This window comes from Chinchilla lanigera, unplaced genomic scaffold, assembly GCF_000276665.1.
Source record: "Chinchilla lanigera isolate Chin_1 unplaced genomic scaffold, ChiLan1.0 scaffold00083, whole genome shotgun sequence".
NCBI classification, from domain to species: domain Eukaryota; kingdom Metazoa; phylum Chordata; class Mammalia; order Rodentia; family Chinchillidae; genus Chinchilla; species Chinchilla lanigera.
Genome location: NW_004955484.1, coordinates 8,440,725 through 8,453,655, shown reverse-complemented (window position 1 = coordinate 8,453,655; position 12,931 = coordinate 8,440,725). Strand labels below are relative to the sequence as shown.

The 12,931-nt window shown below is 40.8% G+C and overlaps 1 protein-coding gene across 2 annotated transcripts in view; it reads left to right on the top strand.

The window, feature by feature from the left end:
• The window catches only part of Nfatc3 (nuclear factor of activated T-cells, cytoplasmic, calcineurin-dependent 3), a 124,241-nt gene that overhangs the window by 104,350 nt on the left and 6,960 nt on the right, over positions 1–12,931 (top strand). Inside the window, exon 10 of one of the 2 annotated variants that reach the window (XM_005403589.2) lies at positions 9,741–9,844. The exons of the other annotated variant lie outside the window; for it this stretch is intronic. Within the exon in view, the coding sequence (XP_005403646.1) occupies positions 9,741–9,841 (101 nt within the window). The 3' untranslated portion in view covers positions 9,842–9,844. The remainder of the gene's footprint in view (positions 1–9,740; positions 9,845–12,931) is intronic. 2 annotated transcript variants of the gene reach the window in all.

The following is a 12,931-nucleotide window of genomic DNA, read 5'->3' as shown; positions in this document are numbered from 1 at the left end:
TTTTTCTTGTCCCATATTTCCTTTCCCTCTTCCCCCTCCCTCCTCCCTTCTTCCCCTTCTAATCTGAACATTTTCTTCCCACCATTTCCTAATACCTATTATACATTTTGGTTCTTATTTACACTTTCAGTTTCTCACACCAGAGAAACAATGCAGGATTTACACGTGTGTCCAATTTATCTCACTTAAGAGTACGGTCTCAGGGTACACTATCTAGCTAGAAATGTCTCAAATTTATCCTTCTTTATGGCAGAGTAGCACTCCTTTGCGTAAAAAAAAACCCCACATCTTCGTCATCCATTTGTTGGTTGATGGGCACTTGGGCTATTTCTACGACTTAGCTATTACAAACTTGTGCCACTATAAACATGGGTGCATATATTGCTGTGGTGTGATGGCTTTTAATTTTTTCAGGAAGATACCAAGAAGGAGAATAGCTGGGTCCAGTGGGACCCCTAGTCCTGGTTTTTTGAGGATTCTCCACACTGATTTCCACAGTGGTTGCACCACTCTACTCCCGCCAACAGTGAAGAAGCATTCCTTTTTCCCCCGCAGCCCCATCAGCTAATCACCAGCATTAGTTATTGATTGATTTCTTGATGATAGCCGTTCTTTGTTGAGTGAGGTGGAATCTCAGAGTTGGTTTAGTTTGCATCTCTCAAGTGACCAGTGATGTCATTTTTTCATATATTTATTTGCTGTTACTACTTCATCATAGAAACGTGTTCATTTCAGATGCCCATTTTTGGATTGGGTCTTTAAATTTGAAGGGTCTGATTTTTTTTTTTTTTTTGAGTTCTTTATATATTCTAAATAGTAGTCTTTTGTTTAAGGAACAGTTGACAAAAAAATTTTCCTTCACTGTGGGTTGTCTCTTCACTCTCTTGGTGGTTTCTTTTGCTCAGCAAAAGCTTTTTAATAAGATGAGATCCCAATTGTTGATTCTTTGTGATAGTTCCTGTGTGATCAAGCTTTTGTTCATGAAATCTTTGCCTACACTGGTGTTTTCAACTGTTCTGCCTATTCTGTCTTCCAGCACATTTAATGTTTCCGTTTCTACTTTAGTTTAGTGCATGGTGAAGGAGATGAGTCCAGTTTTAATCTTCAGCATGCAGAAAGCTAGTTTTTCCAGTGCCATTTATTAAAGAGGATATCATTCTTGCAGTGAAGGTGTTTGGCTCCTTTGTCAAAGATAAGGTGGCTGAGTATGTCTGTAGTTGTTTCTGCATCTTCTAATCTGTTCCATTGATCTTTGGGTGTGTTTTTTGGTTTTTTGTGTGTTTGTTTGTTTGCCAGTACCATGCTGTTTTTATCGCAGTAGCTTTGTAGTTTAATTTCAGGTCAGGGATTGTGATGCCCCCTGACTTGCCTTGGTTGCCCAAAATTGCTTTTACTGTTCTAGGTATCTTCTGATTCTAAATGAATTTTAGGATTGTTTTCTGTAATTCTGTGAGATATGCTGTTGGTATTTTGATTTGGATTGCATTAAATCTGTATAACAGTTTTGGAAGTATGGCCATTTTCACTGTATTGGTTGTTCCTCACCAAGAACAAAGGATATCTCTGTATTTTATGATGTCTTCTTCTATCTCCTTTTTCAGAGTTCTATAGTTTTCAGAACTTGTAAAGGTCTTTTACCTCCTCTGTTAGATAGATTCCTAGGTTTTTTTTTTTTTTTTTCTGGATGCTATTGTGAAAGGTGTTGCTTACCAAATTTCTCTCTCACTGAGTTTGTTGTTTGTGTACAGGAATACTATTGATATTTGAGTGTTGACTTTTTATCCAGCTATGCTACTGAATTTCTTTTGTTTGTTTGTTTTTTGTTTTTCGTTTTTCTTCCGGTACCAGGAATCGAACTCACAACCTTGCACTTGCTAGGCAGGCGCTTTGCCGCTGAGCTAAATCCGCAGCCCCACTACTGAATTTAGTTATTAAATCTGGATGTATTTTGGTGGAGTTTTGGGGGTCTTCTATGTAAAGTATCATGTTATCCACAAAATGATAATTTAGCTTCTTTCTTTCCCATCCTTATTCCTTTTATTTCTTTTTCTTATCTAATTGCTCTGGACCCCATTTGGTTTAAAATGTCAACTTTATCTTACACTAAATTTCCTTATATATTTAGATCTATCTTTAGACCTCATGGGGGCCAGGGATATAGTTCAGTGGTGCAAGTGCTGGCCTGGCCAGTGCAAGGTCCTGAGTTCAATTCCTGGTATAGTCAGTCAATCAATAAACAAACAAACAAAGCTCTTCACAATAAAAAATTTCAATTTAAAATTTTTGCTCTTTGAATTCATCTGAGAAATGTGATCATTTCAGATGTCCATTTTTGGATTGGATCTTTAAATTTGGGGGTCTGATTTTTTTTTTTTTGATCTTTATGTATTCTAGGTAGTAATTCTTTGAGGAACAGTTGGCAAAAAATTTTTCCCACACTATGGGTTGTCTCTTCACTAGTGGGATGTTTAGTAGTGTGGGATGTTTTTGGCTTCTTTGTAATTTTTGTTTTGTTTTGTTTTGTTTTGTTTTTTTGTGGTACCAGGGATCGAACTCACGACCTTGCACGTGCCAGGCAGGCACTTATGCCATTGAGCTATATCCCCAGCCCTTCTTTGTAATGTTATTAGTGTTTTTTACAATTTAAGATTGATTCTTTTTTTTTTTATTCATTTTATACATGTGAATTATTGCAAATTTAAAATTCTTGAAATTCATTACAAATAGCATTATTTTGTAGTTTGGCCCAATTTTGTGTTAGTTTATTTGTTCATCCAAGCTGTATTTTTCAAATGCCTAGTAATACTAAGCATTATTGTAGGGCTTCAGTGAACAAAGAGAGATAGGTCCCTGCTAAGAGCTTGCATTTACTAGGGAGAGACTGAAATAAATAGACATGGTAAATTATAAAGACACAAGCCGGGCGTGGTGGCACACACCTGTAATTCCAGCACTCGGGAGGATGAGGCAGGAGGATCGCTGTGAGTTTGAGGACAGTCTGGACTACATAGTGAGTTCAAGGCCAGTCTAAACTACATAGCAAGACCTTGTCTCCAAAAACTAAAAAAAAGAGATAATTATAAAGATACAATAAATTATGTATAAAATTATAAAATATTCTTTATTATTAAAAGGAAAAAAAGTAACCTGAGCATGGTGGTGCATTCCTGTAATCCCAGCACTTGGGAGACTGAGGCAAGAGCATCCCTGTGAGTTCGAGGACAGTCTGGGGTACATAAGTAAGTTCAAGGCTGGCTTGCTCTACATAGCAGACCCTGTCTCAAAAAAAGAAAAAAAAAAAATAAAAAAAGTATTGTGCTGTTAAGATTTTTTATCTGGAGTGTTGTGAAGGATAAAGTAGGAGGCAACTTGCAGTTTTAAATAGTCATTGAATAAGCCTCATTGCTAAGGTGACATGTCAAAAACTTGAAGATAAGGCCATCACCAATGTGGATACCTGTGGGAAAGTATCAGGCAAGCGGGGAAAGCGGGCAGTGAGGGTAAAGACTCTAAGGTGAGAGAGTATATCTGGTTTTTGTGAGGAACAGCAGCGAGGGCAATATGGCTAAAATAAAAATGATCTAGGGAGACAGTAGTAAGAGATGTCGTCAAGGAGGTACTGAGGAACCACAGCATTAGAGTGACAGTTCTGAAACATTTTGGTTTCAGGACTCGATTATAATCTAAAATTTTGGGGATAGCCCAGAGAACTTATGCTTAAGTGGCTTATGCCTGTCAGTATTTATCATAAATTGAAACTTATGAGACAGGGTCTCGCTATGCAGTTTTTGAGACAGGGTCTCGCTAGGCAGTTCAGGCTGGCCTTGAGCTCACTTTGTAGCCCAGGCTGGCCTCGAACTCACAACGATCCTCCTGTCTCAGCCTCCTGAGTGCTGGGATTACAGGTGTGCACCACCACGCCCAGCTGCCAAAACTTAGAACTTTTAAAGACAAGAAAATAACCAGGTGTGGTGGTGCCTGCCTATAATCCCAACACTTGGTAGGCTGAGGCATGAGGATTGCTGTGAGTTTGAGGACAGCCTGGGCTACATAATGAGTTCAAGGCCAGCCTGAATGACATATAGCAAGACCATAACCCTAAATGCCAAATCAGTTAATCCAAGAACATATAGGCACGCATTCCATTATGCATCAGAGCAATGAATCATTGCACACTGTGTAGCTTTATCGGAAGACTTCACAGCAAATTCACAAGCATATGAGAGTGAAAAAAGCAAAGAATTACTGTAGAAATAGTTTGACCTTGCAGATCTCCTTATGTTCTTGAGGAACCATTCTGTTTTGTTTTGTTTTGTTTTGTTTTATTCTGTTCTGTTCTGTTTTGTTCTGCTTTGTTCTGTCTTGTCTTGTCTCTCTATGGGTCTTCTTGTGTAGTTCACCCTGCTTTGAATTTACTGTGTCATCCAGGCTGGCCTGGAACTCATGGTGATCATCCTGCCTTAGCCTCCCAAGTGCTGGGATTATAGGTGTGGGCCACCATACCAGGCTCGGTTCTTGGGAAAACTTTCATTTTTCCTGATCAAATTTTACGAACTGTTGATGGGCTGGGCCAAGTGTGGTCACAGCTGTAATCCCAGCACTCAGGAGGCTGAAGCAAGAGGATTCTGCAAGTTTGAAGCCAGCCTGAGCTACACAGTGAGTTCTAGACTAGCCTGACCTACATAGTGAGACCTTGCCTCAGAAAAACAAAAGAAAGAAAGAGGACAGAGGGAGGGAGGGAAGGAAAAGAAAAGAAAGGAACTGTTGATGGTAAGGTCTTATAAGCCACTGTACTATAAGGTTTTGAACAGATGACTCATGATATAATTCAGGTTTTTATAGGATCATATTGGCTGTTGAGTGGTGAGAAGACCATAGGAAGACCAGTGAAGGTGTCATGATAGTAATCCAGGCCGGAAATGACGGTTGGGACTAGGTGGTAGTGATGGAAGGACTTAGAAGTGGTCTGATTGTGTATGTACAGAAAGTCCCCAACTTAGATAGTTTACCTTAAGAATTTTTTTTAATTCTTTTTTTTTTTTTTTTTTTTTGCATTTTAATGGTACATTTTATTTTTTATTCTTTTTTTGCTTTTTGAGACAGAGTTTTCCTATGCAGTTCAGGCTAGAGTGGAGCTCACTTTGTAGCCTAGGCTGGCCTCGAACTCACAACAATCCTCCTGCCTCAGCCTTCCGAGTGCTGGGATTACAGGCCTGCGCCACCAAGCCCGGCAGATGGTACATTTTAGATATACAAAATGATCACATTCATCATAGAGAATTTGTACCTTTACATGATATAACTTGCTTGTTCTTTTTTTCCCATTCCTCTCCCATCTCTTCAACCCCTCTTCCCCTCCTTATTTACAGAAGCTTTATTTCCATGTTTTTTCTTTTGTTCTCTTTTTTTCTCTTGTCCATTCCTTCCTTTCCCTCTCTTCCCTCCCTAGTTCCCCTTCTTTTTTTTTTTTTTTTTCCTAGTTCCCCTTCTCATTTGAAGCTTTTCTTCCCATTTAACTTAAAAATTTTTGACACAGGAGAAAAATGAAAGTGATGCAGAGCCAGGTGTGGTGGCATTTGTGAGGCTGAGGCAGGAGGATTGCTGTGAGTTTGAAGCCAGCCTGGGCTACAAAGTGAGTTCAAGTCCAACTGGAACTGCATAGTGAAACCCTGTCTCAGAAAAAAAAGAAAGTAATGTAAATTCAGTAGAAGCTGTTCTTTGAATTTACACACACACACTCTCTGTCTCTCTCTCTCTCACACACACACACACACACACACACACACACACACACACACTAGTCTTACAGATAGGATGCTAGGCAAACGCAGCAAGCCTAAGTTCCTGGCCAGCCACAAGATTCATACTCAGTGTACTTTGTTGCTAAGCTTTGGTGTTCAGGAGGTTAGATGTATTGATTATAGATGTATTGATTACATTTTCAATTTAGATTAATTTTGAGTTCTTAATATAGTCTAGGTTAATTCCTTATCAGATAGATAATATGCAGGGTTTTTTCCCCATTCTGTGGGTTGTTTCTACTCTCTTAATAGCATCCTTTGATGCTCAGAAGTTTTTAATTTGATGAAATTCAGTTACCTGGTGTTTTTTTCTTTTACTGCCTGTGCTTTTGGTTTTATACTTGAGTCTTTCTTCCTCTCTTTGGCAGGGGGCTTTAAATAGTTAAACTTTTAGGCCACAGGGGCTGGGGATTTAGCTCAGCGGCAAAGCGCCTGCCTGGCAAGCGCAAGGTCGTGAGCTCGGTTCCCGGTACTGAAGAAAAAAAAAAAAAAAACTTTTAGGCCTGATGTAAACTATCTTCAAGCCAATAAAAATATTTCCTAAATATCTGGCCAGTTGGGTGTACATCTGCTGCACAATACCTCAAATCTTTTGGCAAGAAAACACTGAGTATGGGACCAGGGATATAGATCAGCAGCACAAGTGCCTGCCTGGCAAGCATGAGGTCCTGAGTTCAATTCCTGGTACCATAAAAGAAAAAACACTGAATATGAAGAGTAAAGACATGACGTAACTAACTGGGTATAATAAGAATCAACTCTTAAGTATTTGTTCGCTGGGGGTAAGAGCACCACAAACCTGTTCAGTTAAGAAAACTACCCTTAAACCAGGCATGGTGGTGCATAGGAAAAGAAGGGAACCAGCACTGTAATCCCAGCACTCGGGAGGTTGAAACAGGAGGATCGCTGCAATTTTGAGACCAGCCTGAGCTACAAAGTGAGTTCAAGGTCAGCCTGTACTACATAGTAAGACCCTGTCTCAAAAAAAGAACCTTTGAAATTCAGGACCTTTTTACAATTTTAAGTAGTAACTGAGTATTGAACTTGGGGCCTAGACCTTTTAGTCACAGGTTCAGCACTGAACAGTAAAGGTACATCTCCAGTTTATGCCGTAAATTCTTAGGGAGTAGGTTCCTGCAGTTCAGGCCCCTTCCCATTGGTTCTCACACAGTGTGCTTTCTGGGTGGAGCAGGCAAACACCTCGCTTGAGTCCAAGTCCCTTTCTCTTTGGTTTCCTTCTTTTCCATATTGTTTTCCTTCAGGTGTTTTAGAAAGCTATCTTGGCACTTAGAGTACTTAATGTGCTCAATATGTACATTGATTCTCTTACAAGAATCTTGCCCCTAACTTCCTTGTTTATAATGGTGCCAACAACATGCTGGGTAACACTATACATTCTTCCCCTTCAGCCGTGGTAACATTTGTTTGGCATTCCTTTTTGAGCAGTACCCATTCCCTTGATCTCTACAGTATCACCCTTTTTGTAGATTTGCATACCTCTAGCCAAAGGAACAATCCTATATTTCCTAAAAGGCCTAGAGAACATATTCCAGGTTCCTTTCCTCTTTCCTTTTGTGTTTATCATTTTGGTAAATCACTGGAAGATGGCCAGGTGTGGTGGCACATGCCTGTAATCCCAGCACTTGGGAGGCTGAGGCAGGATTGTTGCAAGTTGGAGACCACCCTGGGCTAAAAGTGAGTTTAAGGCCAGCCTGAACTGCATAGTGAGACCCTATCTCAAAAAAAAAGCAAAAAAAAAAAAAATCACTGGAAGATGATGGATCCTACTGACAGGAAGGTCATACTTGAGATTTGTCATGTTTTCTTCCAAGAATTTTATAATTTTAGCTTTTAAGTTTAGGTCTTTGGTCCATTTTGAGTTATTTTTTTGTGTGCTATATTAAGGTAATGTTCCAACTTCATTCTTCCAGGTGTAGATAACCGGTTTTCCCAGCAGCATTTGTTTGAAGAATCTGTTTCCCTAATGAAGGGTTTTGGCAAATAACGGTTTGAAGATAATTGGCCAAATGTTTAAGAGTTTATTTGTGGACTTGTTATTCCATTGGCATATATGTCTTGTTATTATGCCTGTACTGTACTGTTTTGATTACTGTAGCTTTATAGTAAGTTTTAAAATCAGGAAATGGGAGTCTTCCAACTTTGTTCATTCTTTTTCAGTATTATTTTGGTTATCTGAGGTCCTTTGAGACTCTATATGAATTCCAGAATTAATTTTCCTATCCTGACTAAAACATCATGGATTTTGACAGGGATTGCATTGAATCTATGTACTACTTTGAGTACTTTTATCATCTTAACAATATTGGTCTTCTGGTCTTTTTGTTCGTTTGTTTTTTTGAGACAGAGTCTCACTATGCAGTTCAGTATGGTTTTAAACTCACTATGTAGCCCAGACTGGCCTCAAACTCGTGGCAACCCTCCTGCCTCAGCCTCCCGAATGCTAGGATTACAGGTATGCACCACCATGCTTGGCTCTGATCTTTTGTTTTGTGCTTTGAGACAGACTCTCACTATATAGTTCAGGCTGGCCTTGAACTCACTGTGTAGCCTGGGCTGGCCTCAAACTTGGATTCCTCTTGCCTCAGCCTTCTGAGTACTAGGACTACAGGCGTGTGCCACCACACCCAGTGGTCTTCCAAACATAGGGTGTTTTCCATTTATTTAGTTCTTTAATTTCTTCCAGCAGTACGTATGTAGTTTTCAGTGTACAAATTGTGTGCCTCTTTGGTTAATTGCTACTTATTGTATTCCTGTTTGCTGCTATCCTAAATGGAATTGTTTTCTTTAGTTCCTTTTTGGATTTTTCATTGAAAGTATATAGAAATATAACAGTTTTGTGTGTTGATTTTTTTTCTTTGTCCTGCAACTTTGCTGGCTTCATTTAATAGCACTAACATTTTTCTGTGTAACATTTTTCTAGGAATATATCTGTCTGTCTGTACATATGACCATCATTTATGAATAGACAATTTTACCTCTTCCTTTCCAGTTTGAGTGCCTTTTGTGTATGTGCCTTCACACTAAACTACATCCTCAGCCTTTTTTTATTTTTTATTTTGAGACAGTATCTCACTAAATTGCCCAAGCTGGCCTAGAGGTTGCAGTCCTCCAGCCTTAGCATTCCAAATGGCTGGGATAACAGGCATGCAGTACTATGCCCAGCTCTCTTTCTCTTTAATCTTATGGACAACAATGTTTAGTCAAAGTTTTTGTGATTAGAAGAGATGACTGATGATTGAGGTGTTTTTTTGTTTGATTTTGGTTTTGGTTTGGTTTGGTTTGGTTTTTTGACATCAGTAGTGCTTCAGGAGGGGCTGGGATTTAGCTCAGTGGCACAGCACTATGCAATGGAAATAATGCAGGAATAAAATAAAGCTGGGTGTGGTGGCGCATGCCTGTAATCCTAGCACTCTGGAGGCTGAGGCAGGAGGATCTCTGAGCATTCGAGGCCAGCCTGAACTGCATAGTGAAACCCTGTCTCAAAGGCAGGAAAAAAAAGAAAGAAAATATTACACAGTGAGACACTGTCTCAACAACCCCCCACTAAAATAAAACAAAAGCATCCATTACTTAAACTATCTGGACTTCAGTATTTATATTACCTAGTAAAATGTGGGGACCATTTTATGCAGTAGTGATTGATAGATAAAGGACAGTTAAAGTCCTCCTGAGAACAAGGTGGGAGCTGGGCGTGGTGGCGCACACCTGTAATCCCAGCTCACTCAAGGCTGAGGCTGAGGCAGGAGGATCGCTGCAAGTTCGAGACTAGCCTGGGCTACAAAGTGAGCTCAAGGCCAGCCTGAACTGCATAGCGAGGCCCTGTCCCAAAACAAGGAAAACAGGCTGGGCACTGTTAATAGATTAAGTTCACCCTCTGGTTTGTTCCATTCAGTAGTGATGTTGTCTTCTTTGACACAGACCAGTTTATGTCTGACTTGGAACACCAGCCATCAGGTTCAGCAGAGAAATGGCCTAACCACAGTGATCTCTCATATCCAGCTCCTTTCTGGAGAATCTAGAGGGTGAGTGTTGATTGAAATGTGTCATTGTTTTTGTGCCCTGGTCCAGTATTTGCATGCAGTGGCTGGATTTGCATGTGCTACGGAAGAGGGGGATGCACAGGCACCTTCCTGGGAGGCCCACTCATTACCTTGGAGCTACGCTTTGACTGCAAGAGTCTGCTTTTTAAATCTAACCACACCAGGGCTCTCACGTTTGTGCTTATTAAAATTTTAGTGTGGGTTTGGCTGAAGAGCAAGTGTTCAGACCTTGTAAAACCAGAGCGGAGAGAGGTCCAGTATGTCTGAATTCTATGGTGTGGGTACCAAGTACCTTTGGTTTCTGATCGGTTATATAAGCCTTCTCATCTCTGGTCCCCTACTTTTAAATTTTGATGTAAGGCAGTATGGAATGGAAATAATGCAGGAAATTGTATCCACTTTTCAGAGGCAAGCCAGAATATTTATTTTTAGCTTGCACACTAGGCCCATGCCTGCACTCCTGCTAGTTCACCTGTGGCTCCTCTTGGGGTGAAGCTGTAGCAGTGGATCAGTGTCTGTGAGGGAGAGAGTTAGGCCTTGGACCGCTGGACTTTCGGCAGCTCATCAGGGACGCATTTTCCTTGTTGTCACATCGGATCTTTACTTCAAAGACACGGTCACTTAAGAAAGTGTGCGTCAGGTGTGGTGGTGCACGCCTGTAATTCCAGCCCTGTGGGAAGCTGAGACAACGGGATCACAATTTCAAGCCCAGCCTGGGCAATTTAACATGACCCTGTCTCAAAATAAAATAAAAAGGTTTGGGGATGTAGCTGAATAGTAGAGCACTCACCTGACATGCATGAGGTCGTCCTAGGCTCAATCTCCAGTACCAAAAACAGAAGAAAGGATTTTCCTCATAGGGAAGAAAAATCAATTGCCAAAAAAAACTAGTGGGTAAACCCTTCTCCTCATCTTGCAGCCAGGCCAAGGCTGATTCTTACTCTGCCAGTCTTCAGCCTAGTGCTCTTCCCATGTGTGAAGCGGCACACAGGTCACTAGTGATTTCGTAATGAAGTGTTTCTGTGTAGTGAATACGAAGTGAGAACATAGAAACAGCAATGTAAACACCTTTCTTCTCAGTACGAGAGACTGACCTAGGGCCTTTGCACTGAGTTACGTTCTCAGCCCTTTTTATTTTCTGAGTCAGAGGGAGCTTGAACTTGTGATCTTCTGCTTCAGCCTCCCAGCACAGGTTACATAGGCCAGGATAGGCTACATCACTCATTCAAGACCAACTTGGTAGACTACATAACAAGACCTTAGCCAGGCGTGGTGGCACACGCCTGTAAGCCTAGCACTCAGGAGGCTGAGGCAGGAAGATCGTTTTGAATTCGAGACCATCCTGGCTACAAAGTGAGCTCAAGGCCAGCCAGAACTGCATAGTGAGACCTTGTCTCACACACAAAAAAAAAGACCTTGTCTCAGAAAACCCTCCCCACTCAAATAAAACTGTGTGTGTGTGTGTGTGTGTGTGTGTGTGTGTGTGTGTGTGTGTGTGTGTGTTTTGAGTCAAGGTTTTGCTATGTGGTTCAGGCTGGCCTTGAACTCAGTATTGTAGCCCAGGCTGGCTTTGAATTCTCAGTGATCCTTGTGTCTCAAGGCTCCCAAGTGCTGAGATTACAAGCATGTGCCACCACGCCTAGCTATATATGTATTTTTAATCTGATTTATGATTGGAATCTTTGTAGAGTTCAGAGTGAAATTCAGAATAAGTTGGGGCTGGGAGTTTGGTTCAGTGGTAGATTGCTTGCCCTGGATTTTATATGCAGTGAAAGTCCTAGGTATGGTGGCATGTGACTATAGTCTCAGCTACTAAGGAAGCTGAGGCAGGAGGATTACCTGATACCAGCAGTTGAAGGTCATCCTGCATAGTGTAACAAGATGCCATCTTTTTTTTTTTTTTTTTGTCTCTGTCTTTTTGAGACAGGGTTTCACTGTGCAGCTCAGGCTTGCCTTGAACTCAGTTTGTAGCTCAGTCTGGCCTAGAATTCGCAGGAATCCTCCTTTCTCAGCCTCCCAAGTGCTGGGATTACAGGCATGCACCACACACCTGGCACAAAGATGCCATTTTTAAAAATGTAAATAAATAAATTAGTAAAAAGTCTGGCATGATGGGTGTGTTGGTGCATGTCATGCACAATCCTAGCATTCTAGGAGGCTGAGGCAAAACTGCAAATGCAAACCCAACCTGGGCAATTTAGTGATTAGGTAAGATCCTGACTCAAAATAAAGAAAAAAAAATTAAAAGGTTGGGGATGTAACTCAATGCAAAGGCCCTGGGTTCAGTTCTCAGTACTGAAAAAAATAAACCTGGCATAAAAGAACTCAAATAGTTATCTTGCTCGCATACCTAAATATTATTCGTTCTGTGTTACCATTATGGTGTTGAGTTTTATTTTTGTTAATACAGGCTAGGCTAGGGGGCTGCGGATTTAGCTCAGCGGCACGGTGCCTGCCTGGTAAGCGCAAGGTTGTGAGTTCGATTCCCGGTACTGGAAAAAAAAAAATGCAGGCTAAGCTAGTATAATGGAAATTCCAAAGTACAGTAGCTTAATCACATCAATACCTCTTTGAAACTCAGATCAGGCTTCCTTTCAGTTGTTGTTTCTCTTTTCTCCTGCCTTTTGTCAGAGCAGAGTGACGACTGAGTCTTAACTTGAAGCAAGCAGTGGGGGAAGATGAGGAAGAGAGAAGTTAACCAAGTGAAGGGGAAGCTATACGCACCAGCTTCTGTGTACACTATGCTGGAGAAATTTCACTGGCCATACCTAATTAAAAGGGAGAAGCGGAAATACAACTGGGTGGCCCTGTGCCTAGTTAAACCTCAGTTTCTAGAGAAAAGAATGAATTGAAACATCAGGCTACCATAGATGTTGTTTAAATTTTTGAGAACTTATTTCTGTCCTTAGCTTGAGAAGGCAAATTAGTCAGATTTTGATAAATGCAAATTAATCTATCCATTCTTGGCCTAACTAGGTAAATTCAGTGTTTCATGTATTTAACATGGTATTAAAACTTATCAAGGGGCTGGGGATTTAGCTCAGCGGCAAAGCGCCTGCCTGGCAAGCG